This window comes from Cyanistes caeruleus, chromosome 8, assembly GCF_971803275.1.
Source record: "Cyanistes caeruleus chromosome 8, bCyaCae1.hap1.1, whole genome shotgun sequence".
NCBI lineage: Eukaryota > Metazoa > Chordata > Aves > Passeriformes > Paridae > Cyanistes > Cyanistes caeruleus.
The window spans coordinates 34,143,678-34,162,038 of NC_141708.1; the positions used below are offsets into that span (position 1 = coordinate 34,143,678).

The 18,361-nt window shown below is 42.1% G+C and overlaps 2 protein-coding genes across 10 annotated transcripts in view; one reads left to right on the forward strand and one right to left on the reverse strand.

Annotated features, from left to right (window-relative positions):
- Window positions 1-18,361, reverse strand: part of CTNNA3 (catenin alpha 3) — a 399,590-nt gene that overhangs the window by 239,282 nt on the left and 141,947 nt on the right. The window lies entirely within an intron of this gene.
- The window catches only part of LRRTM3 (leucine rich repeat transmembrane neuronal 3), a 75,089-nt gene that overhangs the window by 21,352 nt on the left and 35,376 nt on the right, over window positions 1-18,361 (forward strand). For 2 of the 6 annotated variants that reach the window (XM_086900652.1, XM_086900648.1), the window contains exons 3-4: window positions 1,302-1,338; window positions 8,303-8,353. The exons of 3 other annotated variants lie outside the window; for them this stretch is intronic. In XM_086900652.1, coding sequence (XP_086756778.1) covers window positions 1,302-1,338; window positions 8,303-8,313 — 48 coding nt within the window. In that variant the 3' untranslated portion in view covers window positions 8,314-8,353. The remainder of the gene's footprint in view (window positions 1-1,301; window positions 1,339-8,302; window positions 8,354-18,361) is intronic. One more of the 6 variants, XM_086900650.1, reaches the window with a different exon arrangement.

Sequence of the window (18,361 nt, forward strand, 5' to 3'; positions counted from 1 at the left end):
TGAACATAGCCCATAGATGTTTTCCCCTCACAGTTCCATGTAGTGTTCATTTTTAAATACTTCATTATCTGTAGATGTACATTTAGGAAAGGCATACCCTTCCAGCATCCAGAGCCATTATAACATACCTGTTGAGAGAAGCTTCAGAAAATTGCCTGATGTGCAAAGGCAGAAATACAGCAATTTTCACAGTAATAAAATGCAGGCCTTTATTTACAAAGAAATAGAGCAATATCTACCTTGCAGGTGCTATCAGAGCAGGGGTTATTTTTACTTTCTGTAATAAACTTAAGCAAATAAAATTGAAATGAAAAACCGTTTGCAACTAGGTTAGAGAAATTTTAACGTAATATGGAATATTGTGAGTTCATTGCCAGCTATTATCAGATCAGGATTAGGTGTATTTGGGCTAAGGCTGTCCTTACAGCCCTGTGGAAGGTTTAATATGCTTTCATTCCTGTAATAAATCAGCTGTTTTCTCCTTGCACGTAAAATGTTACATACTTGTAAAACAGCATCTGCTGGAGAGAGAAAGGAGGGGATGTGATTGACACAGGAGTCCAAAATCTGCTGGTTTGGATCAAAATCCCATTTTATGATACAGCTTTAGGCATCCCCTGCAAAACCAAGACTGAAGACTTGCCTGCATCCTTCTCTCCATGATACACTATTGACAGTAACAGCTCCCATTATTTTGGGAAGTGATTTGGACAAGCTTCCAGAGCAAAGCAGCGTGGAAAAAACATTTTACCCTAATTGTTTGGGGTTTATCCTTCACCAGCCAGTGAAGCACTCTCTTTCATAGCAAAAACCACTGCAGCTCGCACTTGTCCTTGTAGCACCTACCTTGTATGTCTAAAGTGAAACAAAAAATGTATCAGATGCTGCCAACAAACAGCATTCCTCACAAGGGCCATGGATTTTTACCAGTTTCAGGGCAAGTCTTCAGCCTCAGCTAAGCTCAAAATCCATCACTAAAAAATATTAACTAATACTGACTCAAGAACAGAGCTAAGCTGTTAATTTTAATCATTAATTTGAGTCACCCACCCCCTTAACATAAATCCATAATAAAGCACAGACACTCATCAGTCTGCCTGCAAAATTCATCTGAGAATATATTAACACTTGCAAAAGGAGCTGAGAACCCCCAGAGAAGGAGCCACATGTGGGGAGACTTTATCTCCTCTTCCTCATCTGTCTCCAGGCCCAAGGGTAAAAAATGCACTGGCCAAAGTCAAAGGTGTGTCTTCCAAGTAGGCAAAAGAACCCTAACCAAATATGTATGTGTTTCTATACAGATGCTGAGAAGGTTAAAAAAGAGATGGGCAGATACCTGTAAGTATGTTTTAAATAATATCAAACACTTGGGGGAAAGAGTTAATTATTGGTACTTTAGAGAAAGGATTTTAAAAAAATGCAACAGCCCATGTCAGTACAGGAATCGTGTCAGGAAATCACATCACAAATATCTCAGAATTGTATCAGAGCTTGGTGAGATGTACCAACAAGTAAAACAGAATCTCTGTGGCACTCTAAGTCCATGCTCAAATACAAGAAAAATCCATTGTTAAGGACAATCTAATAATTTCCATTTGAGAAGAGCAACCCTGTTGTGCCCAGAAAAACTGGAATGATTGCTAGCACAGGAAAACAGCAGTAATGTCAGGGTTTAGTTATTTCAGACATGCTGGGTGACAAATCTCATCTGCAGCTTGTACTTCAGGCAGTGACTAGATAGGGGACCCACCAAAAAAATCCACCTTGTGACACAGCCACAGCAGTGTCAGGGTCCCCATCAAGAATATTACTGCCAAAAAATGGCACTCTGTAAGGAAGCCTGATACAGGAAGATTCAGTATCTCTAAAGTAGACAAAAGTTTTTTGAAAAAATCCCACTTGATTTTAAAAAGGTGATGCAACTGCAAGCTTGTTAAAATAAACAGAATTTCTAATGTGAAGTACTGGCAGGTGTGTGAAGGTTATGTGAGCACAGCGTGCTGGAAGGTGAATATGCACTCACCTGCTGAAAGGCCAACAGCAAAACAGCTTTTGGAAAGGCAGGTCAGGGAGGGCATTAGCAAGAACAGCACCAAAAATGATCATAAAACACACATGGAACAGAAAGGAATATAAACCTTGGTGGGCTAGCTGTAAAAAACACAGTATGACAGGCCACAAAAGACTTTAAGGACAAAACTGCAGCATCACAATAATATTTCACACACCTTGATCATTCCATCAGGAGCAGGACAGCTGCCAAATCTGGGGGATCAAGCTGGACCATCCACAGAAAAAGCAGTGACTGTACAGAAACCAGATGGGTCTTTTTGCACATTTAGTACAGAAAATCGCTGGGAGGTTTCCATCAATGAAAGGGTGATGCAGCTGAAAATGTGACCAAAAAATGAACTGGCATTTTATTGCAGAATAAATTGAAATAGTAAACGATAAGAACTCGCTAGGACCAGCCATAATTCACCCAGCAATTCAGAAACAATTCACAGATAAAATAATAACCTAATCACTATAATATACGTTCCAACACTGTGAAACCTCACCAGCATCAGAAGAACAAAAGCCAGCACAAAGGACAGCTTCTTATTAAGAAACCTTTACCACGAGGACCAGTACAGATAAAATCCATCCAGTGTGGACTGGTAGGTAGGAGCAATAAATAAAGGACCAAAGCAACAGGAAAATGGACAGGAACTGTGTCAATTATACTGGACAAAAGGTTGGGGAGAGTTTTTAAAGGAAAATTCATACCTCATGAAGCTATTGAAACTTTATGTAGGACTCCAATAACAGCTGGCAGAGCTTTACAGCTAGCTCTTAATTAAAAGATCTAGAAACCTATTAAAATGATATCCCTGGAGAGACTGACTTGCAAAATGTAAAATCAACAGTGGCACACACAGAGAATAAAATCCAGCTTTCTGGACTCTCAATCCCACCTGCCTCACCTGGGATTTTCAAAGGTTAACAGGACTGGGCACCAGTGGGTAATTGTTTAAATACTGGAATTGAACATTTTCTGACGTGGTTCTGTGACAAAGCTAGCTCCAGCCATTCCTCTAACAACTTCCTGCAATCACTTTGCTATTTCAAGGTATAAAATTGATTCCTGCAGCGGTGCTACTTTTCTGCTTGAACACTGTAATTATACAAATCCAAGTTGCTATTCAGGTTTAAAACAGACACTTTGTTTTTCTTTTGCCATCGCTGCTTCCCTGCCTCCAAAAGCCCTCCAGCCCCACGGGTGACACAGTGACACGGTGACAGACACCTCACACAAACACTCTGGAGTTTACAGCACAAAATAAAGTCTGCAGGCAGGGAAGGTCTGTGAGCTCTCCCTTCTCCCAAGCCCGGGGAAGCCTGTGTGTGAGCTGTGCCCCCAAGGAAGGCTGGGGCAGGAGCTCAGCAAAGGAGGAGGGAGATGGGTGGGGGACACAGTGTTCAGAATCCCCCTTGCAAGCTCTGCTTTTATTCCTCTCCCTCCACACCAGTGCCTGTGCCCTGTGCAGGGACAGCTCTTCTCCTCCTCCCTTAACCCTTCCCCATCTAAACCCTGCACTAAACAGAGGCATGGGGGCTGCTGCCTGCTCCTGCCCTGCTCCTGCCCTGCTCCCTCTGAGGATCAGGCACCAAAAAAAGCCTTAGAGACTCACCAAATCCCTGCAGTTTTGTAAATCTAAACCAAAGTGCATGGTGGGTCCTGCATACACTTAAAAGGAAAAAGAAATTACAAATGGATCTTTAAATCTGTGCTAAAAAGCAAGAGTGTAGAAAACCAGTCATGCACTCACTGTTTCCAGCCCTTCACAGCCATCTCCACTTCTCCACTATTTCCTTAAACAGACCCTTGGGGGACAAGGAATCCCTCCCCTGCTCAGGACACTGAAGGCACAGCAGGCAGTGAGAACATCCATTCCCTGCCCAGGAACCTTGGGCAGCTCGTAATTAAACTGCAAAGCTTTTGAATGTTTTTCTATTCACTTCTGCAAGACAGTTTTAGACTTCCAGACTACCACTGTGCCTTCCAGAAGAAACATTAATTTAATACGCTGTGCTAGTACTTCTCTCACAACACTAAGAGCAAAGAAAAAGCTTTAAAATGCGGGAGAGGTCTGGATTTAGCAATTAAACCTTCATTTGTGTTTAACTTAGCAATATGAGGATTCTGCCAATTCAATGTCTTCAGAATGCTTTTAATATATCTGCATTAATGCACAGCCCATGAGGCAGCAGTGCTGCCATTTCCTCATACAGCTGCTGGATCAGTGGGAAAACCTTCCCTTGGTGAGGTTGGATTCTCCAGTCAGCTTCAGGGAAATGAAACACAAGCAGCTCCAAATTCCAGGAGAGCTGGAATGCTTGTTCCTAATCAGAAGGAGATGATCTATCAAACACACACTCAGTGACCCAACAATACTGTCCAGAGTAGAATGTGAAGCAATTTCTATGTGGAAACAAGAGCCTCTCAAAATACAGGGATGACTGTAACCCATCTATTTTTTATGCCTTAAAAATTATTTGGAATGTAAAAAAGAAATGATGTAGTGTACCCTTTAAAGCAGAAAGGAATAATGACAATTCTATTAGTCAGCTACACAAAGGGCCCCATGTCCAGAGTCTCTGAGAAAGCCAAACCGTGAAGTTAAAACAATCTGAGGGAGAGTTTTGCTCAGGGAGATGCTTACGAGATCTATATTGCCTCGTTATACAAATGTAAATTCCAGGATGCATAATATGAAGATTAGCTCAAAGAATGTGTTCCCTGTCAAGAGTGCAATAGAAATCCATCCTTGCAGAGATGCAGGAACAAACCCTCTGTGCAGCAGCTCTGCACAGACACAATCTGCATTTTCTGGCTGCAATTGGGATTGCCCAAATCATGCAGATCTTCCAGAACAGCCTCTTAAAATTGATACCTTATTACCAACCCCTCTTCTCTCAGCTCCCCATACTTTTATGAGTGATAATGCTTTCCTGGCCTGAGTCACAAACTTATTCTTTTAAAACATTTCACATCTATATGAAAGCCAAACTGGCTATCTTCTTGAGCAGTCATGAAACTTGAGTCCTCCCACATGACTCACCCAGACAACACTAATATAATATCATCCCTTTTTTTAAAATATATAATTTGAAATTAAACATCAAGACAGAGTAATTATTTTATTGATCACCAATACTGAAAACAATAAGACAAATGAAAATTTTATTTATTTAGCATTAGAATCCACCCTCCCAACAGTGCAAGATCAGCAATTACAGTACAAAGCAAATTATTTGTTGGGAAGAATTTTCCCACATCTAGAGTTAGTCAGGGTTCATGTCTCCTTCAGATGTGTTCTAGGTTGGTATAAAGAAGAAAACGCTTCAGTGCCAGCCCGTGATGCCCTCACTTCTTTTGGTAATGATAACCAGAGGTGTTTCCTGGAACTCCTCTGAGCACCTGTGTCCACAGGGGCTAAGGACACACCACTGAGTCTGAAAACACAGAAAATTTGGAATAGAAAAATAGATTGTCCTTTTAGGACAATCCAAGCTCCTGCACGTTCAAGTCTCTCGTCCTGCCAGAGAACAGAGTCTAGGGAAGAGCACTGCAGGGAGGGGAAGCAGCAGCAGCCGTGCTGGGACAGCACAGACCCCCAGGAGACACACAGAGACCTGGGGCTTTAAAAGGGCTCTCAGGTACCACTCTGAGGTCTCTGATGTACCTGCGAGCACTGCTAATGATCCCCTCCTCCAGAGGAAACCTCTGCTTAGCCTGACAAAGCACCAGTGAGGCTTTGATGCCCTCTTTGTTCTAGGAAAAGATGAAGACAGATCATTTAGCTGTTTTCCCTGTGCCTGGGACACTGTTCTAGAAACAGGTTTTAGAAAATCAGCTCTTAAGCCCTGGGCTGTGCCTGAGATGGGCAGCTGGAGAGAGACAGACTGCTGGGAGGCTTTGCTGTGGTGTTTTTTATGAAATCTGTTCTTTTCAAAGCAGGTAGAGCTGTGATTTAAAGTTCATCACCGCTGTTCCAACACAGCATCTTAACTACCCAGTTACCCACTCTCTTTTTGAAATAACTCGGTTCCTTTCATCCAGCTGATGAAAAGTTCCATTTTCAGCACAACCCAAAGTAACCACATTTCTCTGTGCTTTTGGTTTCCTTGTTTTAACTATGCTGGCTCAGAAGCATCCTCAGGGCAAAGCTGTTTGTGAAGCAGAGCCCAGAGCAGCCAGAGCAGATACAAAGCTCCAGGAGCAGCAGGGCAGGGCCAGGGGCCAGCAGGGAGGAGCAGGGTGGGAAGGAGCAGTGCCAGCAGGCTCAGAGCACCCAGCAAAGCTCCAGGGACAGAGGACTGAGCCTTCAGCCAGCCCCTGCTGCTGACACAAGGAAATCTAAAGTCCATCTGCTCTCTCCAAGGCCTTCAGGACAATTAGCAGAGTAGATAATGAGAGAGAAACTCTTATCAAGGGGGAGAATTTACTGATCTTTCCCACTCCAGGCTGCAGCTTCACAGTTACTTTAGGCTGACCTAATTACAGACTGCTGAAGTTGACTCTGGATTTTCTCTCTGTCCCTTGCTAGAGCTGGTACTGAGCACACTGAGCAGGATTTGGGGTTTCACACAGCGCCATCATTCGCTCAAAAAGTAATTTTCCTGCTTTTTAAAGTTCTTAACAAGTTACTGCTGGGCTGGATCAGTTCCTTCCTTTGGCTCAGCCCAAGCACCTCAAGGGAGCATTAGAGAAAACGAGGTAGAAACCCCATGAGGAGAGGAATTCAGCTCCACCTGGAGAGACACAAACAGCCTGAGCTCTGGGCACCTGAGTTCTGCACCTTTTCCCAAGCACTTCCATCCTGCTCAGGCCTGTCCCACAGCAGGAGGCTCACACAGAAAGGACCTGTGTGCCCCCCAGGCTGGAAATAACAGCTCCAGGGCAGCAGTGGGGAGTGGTGACACATCTCAGCCTTCCAGGAACGTGACACAGCTTAGCAAGATGTCAGCAAAGAACATTTGGCTATCAGGGTTCCATAAAGAGCCAGCTTGAAAAAACCTTTTCAAGTTCTAGAAATCTGTCGCTTATCTATTTTCACTTCTTTATCTCATTGTTTCATATGAATATTCAGAGCAGACTTCATACTTGTAAGATCTAAAATGGATGTTTTTGTGGTTTTGGGCTAGAAGACAGCATTCTTCACAGTTACCAATGGTCAGAAATTAATCTGTGTGATAAATGAAAAGAGGAAACAATTGGCAACAGCTCCAGTTCTGCAAATCAATTAGTAATCATTCAGAAAATGAAGTAAGAATATCTTTATAAGCAGAATTGCTATCTTCACTTGTCTGCAAATAAGCAATTTACTTATTACCAGCACCTGGTCACACAAGCCATATTTGAAGCTTCTCCTTGGTGTTTCTCAATGACACTAAATAGCTCCAAAAATTTCCTTTTGCTAATTCCCTAAGCCCTTGTCCTTGCTCAGCTGCTCAAAAGCCATTTTTTGGGAAGGAATCCCTCCCTGGAGGGTGGCACACTGGCACACGGCCCCTGGATCCCTGGCAGTGCCCAGGCTGGACATTGGGGCTGGGAGCAGTGGGAGTGCCCGTGGATGTGCCACCCCATGCTGAGAGCTCATCCCTGCAGAGAAAGGTTTAGGAACCCAAATCCAGTTTTCCAGAATTTACCTAGTGATTTCCTGACCTGTAATTCTGCTGCCTTATTACACTGAAATAACTGAAAGTATTTCAGCATTTTCTTGGATCACTGTTGCCATGAATATTTAAGACACTATTCAGGTGCACTCAAACCTAGCCTGGGCTCCTCAGCACTCTCACAATTCATTAGATAGCAAGAGAAAGTGTAAATTCTCTGTCCTGTAGGCATAGAACACTTAGAAACAAGGCTTGTCTGAAAGATGATGCTTCACTTTGTGAGTCCCAGTACAATTTGCTGTAGGATGATGAATAATACAAGTTTTATGTAATTATAATGTAATTATAGCACATGTCTTAAGCTCATCTAAACCAGCTTCTTGGGCTTCACAGAGAACAAATCAAAAAGTTACAGAAGATCATTTACCAAAATAGTTTGTGAGATTGACAACACACAGTCCCCAACATAGCTGCTTTACTGAAAAGTGAGATCAGATTACTCTTAAGAGAAGAAAAAGTAGTGTTTTCCCTTATTTTTTAACCACCAGGAAATATCCTTCCCCTTTTCCTTTCCTATTAAAATAGAGGTGAAGTTAGTGACTCAAAGAAAACTAATGCTGTAAATTATTGACCTCCATAGGTCTGAAATGATGGCTGGTACCACTGAATCCTTGAAACATGGTTGGAAGAAGTAAGTGGAAAAGTTTTCTACGCTACTGTAGAATTTTCTAGTGGTGTGTGCACCTTGTGAAGTCTTAAATATCTGCCTGACAGTACAGACAGAAGTGATTTTCAACAAACAAGTTCTGCTCAAAAGTAGCTTGCACTGAGCTGACTGATCTTCATTTAACACGATTACTTAGCCATGAATTAAAATCAGAACTCTCTGCCTTTTCAGCGTGAAACTCCATTTATCCCAGAGTCTTTTACACTCGATGAAAAATGAAAAGATAATTTCCTTCTGTTTCTTTATGTAATGTAAGCACAGTTAACACATATTTGCTGCACCATTCCATTACCCAGGTTAACATGCAGCATGGAATGCCCTAGCAGTACGTTCATAGAAAACAGAGCTTTTTAAATGCTGCTGAGTGGAAAGAGAGAATTGGAATAAGATGAGTGAAAAATTCATTTGTTCCCTCTCCCTGAGGACAAAGGCATCCTCAGTGGGAAATGAAGAGGAAAGCAGGGAAACAGTTTTGCAAACGAGGATGTACAGAGGTCTGATTTACAAAAATAAAGCGCTCCAGTTAATTCCATTAACCTCAGCCAAAAAGCAGCTTAGGTAGGATTCTTACAAATCTTCAGCCTCACAGAGAGGCAGAGCTTCTGAGGAGGCTGGATGAGAAGGCCAGGAGTGCTGATAAACAGCTCGTTCCCCAGGGAGCCTGGAGCAGTGGCAATGTCCCCTGGGGAGGCTGGAATTGCTGTGCTGCTGCTGCTGCTGGGGATGGATAAACACAGGAGCAGGCATGGACACACTCTGCAAAAGTCAGATTGACCCAGTTAGGACACAAATGAGCCCATGGTGTCATCTCCCCGTGCAGAGAGCAGAGCAGCAGCATTTATTCTATGGAGGGCAGGCACAGGCTCAGTGCAGCCCAAAGCTCTCACACCAGCACAAGAGAAAGGCAAGAAAAAGGAACCTGAGCAAAATCAACACGTCTGAAAAGTGCTTTGGGTTCATCATGCAAGCAGGCCTTGCTCGCCTCTCTCTTGTGGCTTTTTTCATACAAAAAGAAATAAGACTTCTGAATTTTAAAATGTTACTAATTTTAAGCAGTGCAAGGCAGCATAAAGAGGTGTTTATTGATGATATGCTGATTAGCCATCAACCAGAAAAACTTGTCATCCAGAAAAAAATCCCTGAGCTTGTAACAACAAATACAGCTGACTTCAGTGGGAATGCTGGATAAAATCTAGCACAGGATACAGCTCAAGCTGTAAGCCCGAAGAAATTGTCTTGTGCTATTTAATTGAGAAGCTGAAACTCTGAAATACCCTCCATGAGTTAATAAAAGCCTTGCCCAGGGAGTTGTGAGGTGCCTGAGCTGTGTCTGCTCCCCTCTCCCTGTGTCTGTAGCACATTGGGGAAAGCAGCAGGCAAGGGGGAATAATTCTGATTAACCAGAGAAAACAGCTGGGAAACCAATTCCCATAACTAATATCTCTGCAATTCCATGGTCCCCACCAATAATTCACCCTGAGGAACTTAAAAAAATATCTGAGAACAGGTCAGAATGAGGGTTAAGAGATATCAAAGCTACCTAATCCACAGTGTATGGCTATTACGAATATGGGTCATCAAAATTTTCATGCATGAGACATCGTAATCTTTGTTACTTAATTACATTTCAGTAGAATTGTGGATGGATGGGAGCATCCTTAAAATTCTTCCCCACCATTCCAATTAGCCTGACACACTTACATTTAGGAGAAAAAAAAAATAATCAAGAAAACCTGAAAAAAATGCAGATGGGAATGATTATATTAAAAATTGAATTGGGGGAGAAAAGAACAGAGAGCAGAGTTACCTTCCAATTGGATAAGCCAATTAATATTGGCTCCAGGGTATTTTATATAAAGCACAGGAGGTCCAGCAGAATTATTTCACTCAGCTGTTGTGAGCTGATACACTGCCCTCATTTTGCATTTCACAGAAAAGAAAGAAAAAGGTAAAATAATCTAGAGAAAAGAAAATCAGAATATATATTTTTTTAAATTACCTACGATATGTTGAACCAGTTGCACTCAGAAAAGATTAACAGAAACCACACAACAATCCTCCACTTGACAAAAATCTTATCAATAACAAATGAGGGGGTGGGGAGGGAAACGAGAGAAAAAATCCAGTTATTTGCAATCAAGATTAGGCTGGGTGACCAAAAGAGCTTCTTCAACCTCCAGCTGCAGATTTCTCTTGAGGTTCCCTTTCCCAGGGGGGACAGGTTGGTGTTTGCAGCACATCCTGCACCTCAGGGCAGCTCTCACCCTGCTCCAGTTGAGCCAGATGTTGGCAAAGGATACATAAGCTTCTTACAAATAAACTCCACAATTTATCCCAGCTTCTAGGCAACTTTATTACTTCCTACATTAGGCTATCAAAAATATGAAGTGGTCTTAGGTGAAAGCAATTCAATGGATTACAAATTTGATGGAGTAAGTAGAAAACCAGGCTTAAAAAAAACCCCAGCACAGATCTACATCTGACACAAAGAGTTTTGCTGCACCAACAGATCAGCAGATGAGGTGAACAGTGAGCTTCCAGCACCAAGGAATGACAATATGTCCTAGAAGTTTCTCTCCCCTGGATCAAGCAGTGAAATCAACATTTATTCCAGTAAAGAGAGATTCTGAAACCGCTAAATATAGAAACTACAAATCACAGATTCAGCACAATGAGCAATAAAGATGCCTCAGAAATACAGGAAAAGCAGAAGTAGCCAGCTATGATGTCATGGGGCTCATTTCAAACCTACCTAAGGCTAATTACAGCAGGCCAGGCTCGAGCACCTTGCAGGATAAATCAAGTCTGTGCTCACTGCAGGGTGAAGAAACATGGGATAATCTTATCAAACACAAAGGGATAACACAGATCCCTGATTCCTTACATGTCCCTGAAACTGGGAATGAGTTCAGCTTTTCAGGGCACACCTTTCTCTCCAGAAATGGCAGTGGTGCATTTCAAGGCAGCTCAGGAGTGCCTGTGGCATCATGCAGAGGTGGTCAGAGGTGACTGTGACCCTTTATCAAGTGTAAATAAATGATAGATACAGATAGAAAATACAGCTGGAAGGTATTTAGCTTCTGGAGGTACAAAAGGGTAACACTGAGCACAAGTGAGGTGTATGGCACTAAATGTGGAGTTCAGTTTGATAGCTCATGTGTTAAAGGGGAAAAAAAACAAATCAAAAAACTGCTTAACTCATCAGGGAGTTCTGAGGTACAAAACAACCTATGAAGTCCCATGAAGGGACTAAATCTTACAATAACCTTGCCTTTGTTATGAATGAAATTGAAATTAGACAGCTAGGTTTATTGAATTAACAGCAGTTTAACTAAAAATGAATACAGTTTAGTGAATTGAATAGTAATTTGGTATAAAATAACACAATTTAGTAAAACCATACAATTTAGTAAAAAATACAATTTATGTATGTAATTTGCCAGTAATTAAGTATGATTATAGCATAAGAAAAACTGACTGGGGTATGGAGAGGGCTTCTCACCCTGCCTCACATACAAAATAAAACAAAACAATTCAAGCTAAATTTATATATTCTGTGCTTATACACATTCATTAATGTTTCCCATAAGTCCCCCCCTATTGCCGATTTTTTTGACTTTATGTCACTGTTCCTCATGGCCTCACTTGTTGTTAGGGGGTCTCCAGTTCTCTTTTGGGGGTCTTTGGATGAAGGCTCACACTCATCCTCGTTGTCCTCTGGATAACCTCACAGGTTTGCATGTGTGTACTAAGTGTTGTGTTATGTAAGTCCACTAATCAGTCTTACATTTAATGAATTTTCAGGCCCTATGCTTAAAGTCGTTCCAACTTCGTCCATCTCAATGTCGATTTCATCTTGGGACATCACTGATCTCAAAACTACATCCTGTACTTTCGTTTTAACATGTAACATCTGTAAAGGGTACATCTGCCTTGTAACACTGATTCCTTTGATTGCTGCTAATAATAATAACTTTCCAAATAGTTCCAATTCAGTTAGCACAAATCATGTCCATTTATCACATTTTTTAACATGCCCACCCCTCAAATCCCAAAAGCAAATGGAATCAGACTTGCCTCTCATGTCCCCAGTGCACAGCACAGGCTCCAGACACAATGGGCACACCCAAAACCTGATCCTCACAATGAAAATGGAGTTAAGGATTCCATTTAACAAAAGCTTTCTGATGTTCTCACCTTCCTTCCACCTGTTTCCAGTCAGTGAAATTAATTCAGCAAGCAGATTGTGTAAAGGCAACAGATTATCTGAGTTCAGTTTTCCTCCCTTGTGCCATGCAGTGTTTCTGCCTGCAGCTGGTTGGAAATGCCTCGGCAGTCCTGGTGAAATCATGGAGCTCAACAGCACTTTGGAATTCCAAAGCTGCAGAACATGAATATGAAATACTATTGGAAATATCCAAACTGTGAAAGCAAATACAGATGGATTTCCAGAACAGGAGACTTACACAAGTCTGCCTGAGCAAAGGAAATGTGAGCAGACAGTATTTGACTCAAACAAGGCCCTGCAGCACATGGGCAGGACAGCCCATCTCATCCACACGACTTTGGCACTTCTTAGGTCATTCCAGCAGCATTCCATGTTCCTCTTCCACAGCCCAAAGGTGTAAGAAATTCGCTCTGAGAAGAACAGACCTTGTGGTACATGGTTGTAGAGCCTGCAATGTCCAAGAGCTGTTCCTTGCCTGGACAATAGGACAAATGATTTGGGGGTTTTGCCATATCAAGACAAAACTCCAGTTCTCCACTTGCCCATACCACGAGGCACTAAAACTGCTATAAATGTCTTATTTACAATGAATGAATAGTTCTGCTTCTTGGTTCTTACCTAAATTCTCACCTCACAAGCCAACAGCCATAGGTCTTGCTACAACCAATCTCCATGTAATAGAGAAAAGAGAGGAGTAGAGAACTGACCTTTATCAGTCCTGCAGAACCTAAACCAGGAGAAAAGGGTAGGCCTGGCTAACCCCAGCTTAGCTGCTGCCAGGAGAAGCTGGCAGGGAAGCTCAGGTCCCCCAGAAGGGAATTGTGTCTGTGCAGGTTTCCCACGCAGAGCACCGGCAGGGCTGTGCCTGAACAGAACACTGCAGATTGAAGCAGCAGCAAACCTCAGTGCAGAGCAGAGCAGCTCTTGGATCAAAACCCTAGACCTGAGCAGCAGCTGCAGCTTTGGAATGTCTCAGTGCTGGACAGTCCTCCTAAGGAATACACTGCAGGCTTTGGGGTCTCCCTGTGCTCAGAATCCTGCTAGGATCAGGCTGGGAAGAGCAATGCACTGACCCTCATCAGGAGGGATCGTGTCAGTGCTGTGTGCCAGGGAATAAGGACAAGAACAAACGAGCTGTTTCCACAGCACACAGGCACAAAGGTTTCCTGTGAGACACAAAGTATCTGCAGCTCTTCACTTTTGATTCCAGATGTTCCCAGGTATTCTCCCAAGAGATGAGACAGATATGACAGCTATGATGATGTGTACTGCAGCACTGAGGCCACATTAAACCGATCTGTGGGCAGATTCAAACCAAAGAATGATGGTGCAGATTTGACAAGGCAGAAGAGCAAGCACTGGCAGTCAGATGTGCTCCATGTGCACAGCCAGAGAACATCACAGGACACAGTCCTGGGAACCCTTCCCCTGTATTTGCCATACCCTTGTACCTTCAAGCACTGAAATCCGCACAGCAAACCTCTGCAGACAGGTTTGCTTTCCTTTTAACTGTGCCACAGGAATCCCAGGTCAGGAAAAGTGCAGCATTTCCCACTTCATTACAGGGAACCAATCCCTTCTATTTCACAAACAATTCACTGCTTTGGGCTTGAAAAATAAACACATGCATTGAGATTGATCTTCCTTGTAATTACACAGTAGCCCTGTGTCTAGCTTCATCAGACATTTATCAGATTTTTAGCTGCAGGTTACTCAGGAAAGGCCTTGTTCTGTTGCCATTATCATTGTCAAGTAGTTCAATCAAATTTAATGGCATGATTTGTTTAATAGCAGTCTACCCAAGACAAGAAAGAATGGATAAATCCAGCTCCCAGTCAGGTTTCTGTCTCGTCCCAGCTGGAATTACGCTTCTGCTAACCACACACACGTTCCATGGTAATTTTCTCCCATCCTTCCCCTGTGCTAGCTTTTCAAGTGGTTCTTAATTAGCTCTGGTTTATTTATGAAAGCATATTTTGCTAGACTTTCCCCAAGAGCTTTAGTAAACAGCTATATTAAGCTCATATTTACTTATCACATCTCCTGTAATGCTTCCAAGGAGGAGGGGGAAGGGGAGATGGTTTAGAGGGGCAGAGCTGTGTTTGGGCTCTGAAGGCTACTGCTACCCTTAGGAGCCCATCTCCTAAGCCTAACTTCCACTGAAAATCTTGTTATTCCAAGTGTGGCTGTGTGCAAATGTCCATCTGTCTCCTTTCTCACTGCTTTTTAGCCAACTCGCCTGTTGTGGCCTAATTCAGCAGAAGGAAAAGCTCTTCTTAAAAAAAAAATCTTACAAATTCTGTGAACAGAATATGGGAGAGTGGCTGTATGAATATTCCCAGAAACACCAAATCTGGGAATGCTTTCACCACACACACTTCAGCAGAGATACTTCTGTGCCCATTTTCCCCCTTTCCTGTCACTTTTAACCCTGTTCTGGCCCGGTTTGACCTCTAGCATTTAGCTGATTTTTATTTTGGAAAGATAAAAGGTGGCACAGTTTGTGTCATTTAAAACTGTTAACTTCTACAGGATAGGCAAGTGAACATGAAACTTAAAAACTTTGAATTTTTACAGTGCTTGCCTTTAAAGCACTTAGAAATTAAATGAAACCTTTAAAGCACTTAGAAATTAAATTAAACTAAATTGATCCAAAAGCTGAGCTGCAAAAATAATTTCGCTCTTCTAGCTGACTAGAAGTAGGCTCAAATTGGAAAAAATTAAAATATAATTCAATATTTCTCAATTTTTAAAACATGCTTATAATTCTTTTTGTGTGTTGAACAAAGGTGTCAATGAAAATATTTTTTAAAAGAAAATATGCTAAAATATAACTTTTAAATCAACACATTAAAAAAGGGTCGTTCAATTGGACAGCACTTCTATTCCACAGTGCCAATTTTCTGTTTAACTGAATGGAGTAAATGAGCTTTCTTCTATTTTTCTGACCTTTTATGAGTTGTCTTCTATGAATAAAACATATTTCTGATAGACACCAGGGTTCTCTAAACAAATATCAATGCTTTCCACTTCTGCCTCCCTGGCAGACTCCCCACTGCTTCAAAAGAAACCTCCTGCATTTGCAGCCTTCAGCTGTATTTCTGTTTCAGGATATATGAAAGTCAGAAGCTACAGAAGACAGAAATAAAATAAATATGTATCTTGAAATAAGAAGGGTACAAGTGCTACCTCCAAGATTTTCACTGAAGTTCACTGAAGTTAATGCTAAAAACCAACAGGAGTGAATCAAGTAGGATTCCACCCACGTGCTCACGTTGCTGGTGGCTGGAAGCTTTTTGAAGTCTTGGTGTCTCTCAGAGAACCACTTGACATCTCTTAGAACCATTTCAGTAGCTCATGTTTATTGAATCAAGCAGCATTTAGGAACCTTTTTCAGAAGTTTTCACATTCCTGGCTTCCAAATGTCTCAATGATGTGGCAGAGCAGTCACTGTAAGTCAGCACCCCTGTGGCAGACACTGTGTCCTGCCCAGGGCTGCTGAAGGCCTTACCCAGGAAACTCTGGCACCAATACAGAAGGGATTTTTCCTTGGAGAGAAAGAAGGGATACATAACCTAGACACAAGGCTTGAAATGTACTCCCATGACTCTTCCCAAAGTTCTGAGAAAGTTAGCTAACTCCTTCCCTTCAACTTCCCCCTCTATAAAAAGGGAATATTAACATTTAACGACTTTGAAGGGTATGATGAACATTAAGGCTCAGCTGTAAACTGCTTGAAGGCTAAAAACACTATCTAAAGGCTAAGTATCATTCCCATCATCAGAAATTCATGGTGTATCCTTTCCTCCTCCGTAGATATGAAGGCAGGAAATTATCTTACCAAGGAGATTGATGGCACCTGGAAATTGTAGGCAGCCACCCTCTAAATTACTGTGCATGAGTCACTTGAATGTATTGCAGTTCTTCCCTCAGTGGGGCTGTACTGGCTCGAGTGTATATTGTCAGGAACTGATTCCGGAGATGTTTGTGAGGGAGGAATTGTTCCTGAAGATGGTCTGTACATAAAGCACCTGGGGCAAACCTCCCAGCGCTGGAGGAGCTGCTGGCTGTGCTTCGGGATCCCCATCCCAAAACAAGTACTTGAGATCACACCAGAGAGCAGCTGTGCTGGTGCATTACACCACCTGCAGCAGCAGCAGCAGAGCCAGACCCAAATCCAGACCTGTTCCACTGAGCTGCCGCAGCTCTCCATTCCTTTTTCCCCATGGACATCATTACCTCTTCACTCCCTGGTGGAAAAACCAGTCAAGAAACACTGAAGCTACCATACCACCATCAGGTAGGGAACTGCCCACAGAAAAGATACAAAGAGACTTTAGAATAAGAACTATCTCTGACTCTCTCCTACAATTCACAGCAAGTTCAAATATTCTCAGCAAGTCTGAATTAGGACTGTTTCCTTGATGCTAAGGGAGCTCTGCTGCTGGATGGGGGATGAAGATCAGTGATTTAAACTCTAAGAAACAATTAAAGCAACGCCTGAGATATCCTGGTAGATGAAACTCTGCTGAAATTTCTTTCATAGCTCCATCTTTTGATGGTCTGGATCTGCTAGTCTTTGCAGGAAGCAGCTCCCCTCTGTTAATTCTGTCACAGTTTCAGTATAATGCTTGAGCCCTTTGGGTTTGATCCTGTGCAAGTGAAATAATATTGAGTGACATTCTATGGAGCAGTGCCAGCAGGTTCATTGAAGTTTAGGAAACTGCATCAGCATCCTTGAGCCATCCTGACACCCACCCTGTGTGCCCAAACTCTCATTTGTTATTCTGGAATCCACCACGAGACAATCAAGGGTTTGCCCAAAGACCAAGGAACTTAAGTTAAAAATATTTCTCATTCACAAGCTCAGAATCTCAGGAGCAGAACAGTAAAAAAGGAACAACAAAAGCCAGAATGTTTTTTCTTACCTCATAAGGTTGCAAAGTGTCTCAGATTTTGGGTTTAGACTTGAAGTCTGGCCATTTGACTTGAGGGGTTAAATTTAAATTTCTAGGATACATCATGAAGGCACTGAGCAAGTTCAACAGTATTTTATGGACTGAAAAACTGTTTTCTTCACTTTTCATCTTACTCAGCGAGTCCAGCTCTTTCCACCCTTCCTCATATGTATCACCACCTAGGCCTTTTATTCTCCAGCATGTTTATATCCTGACAGTGATGCCCAAACCCAGCACAATGTATTTCCCAAACTAAGGAGAATCCAAACTGCCCTTCCCCTAAGCAGGAGTATTATAAATTTTTCAGCAATATCTGTTACCTTTGTAAAAATAGCTGTGAGCCTCCCATCTCCTGAGATTTTGGTGTGTGCGTGTTTTCCCAGCGCGCAGTGGTGAGAAAAGTGAATTTTATGTTACTACATGAAAAATAATCCAAACCTTGCTCTCTTGGCTGTGAGGAAAAGAGTGAAAAATTGAAATGAGCAAACACTGAAGGCTCCAAAACTGAGGTGAAAAAATAAAAATAACTTTTAAGTACATTTAATTGCTTTAAAATTCCTCATCTCTGTTTTCCAAGCCTTATACTCTGATTTTGGACAGTACTGTTCATGGCTTTCGACCATTTCTGAAAAATTCCCAGAGCTTCATATAAGAATCAAAGCAAAAGGCATCCCTGAAAATTCCTTTTTTCTGCTGCATTTAGAATAACAAGATGTCTGGTGTTCTCCCAGCACTGGAGTAATGGAATCATAAGTAACTCAATCCCTACTATGAATTTTATAACTT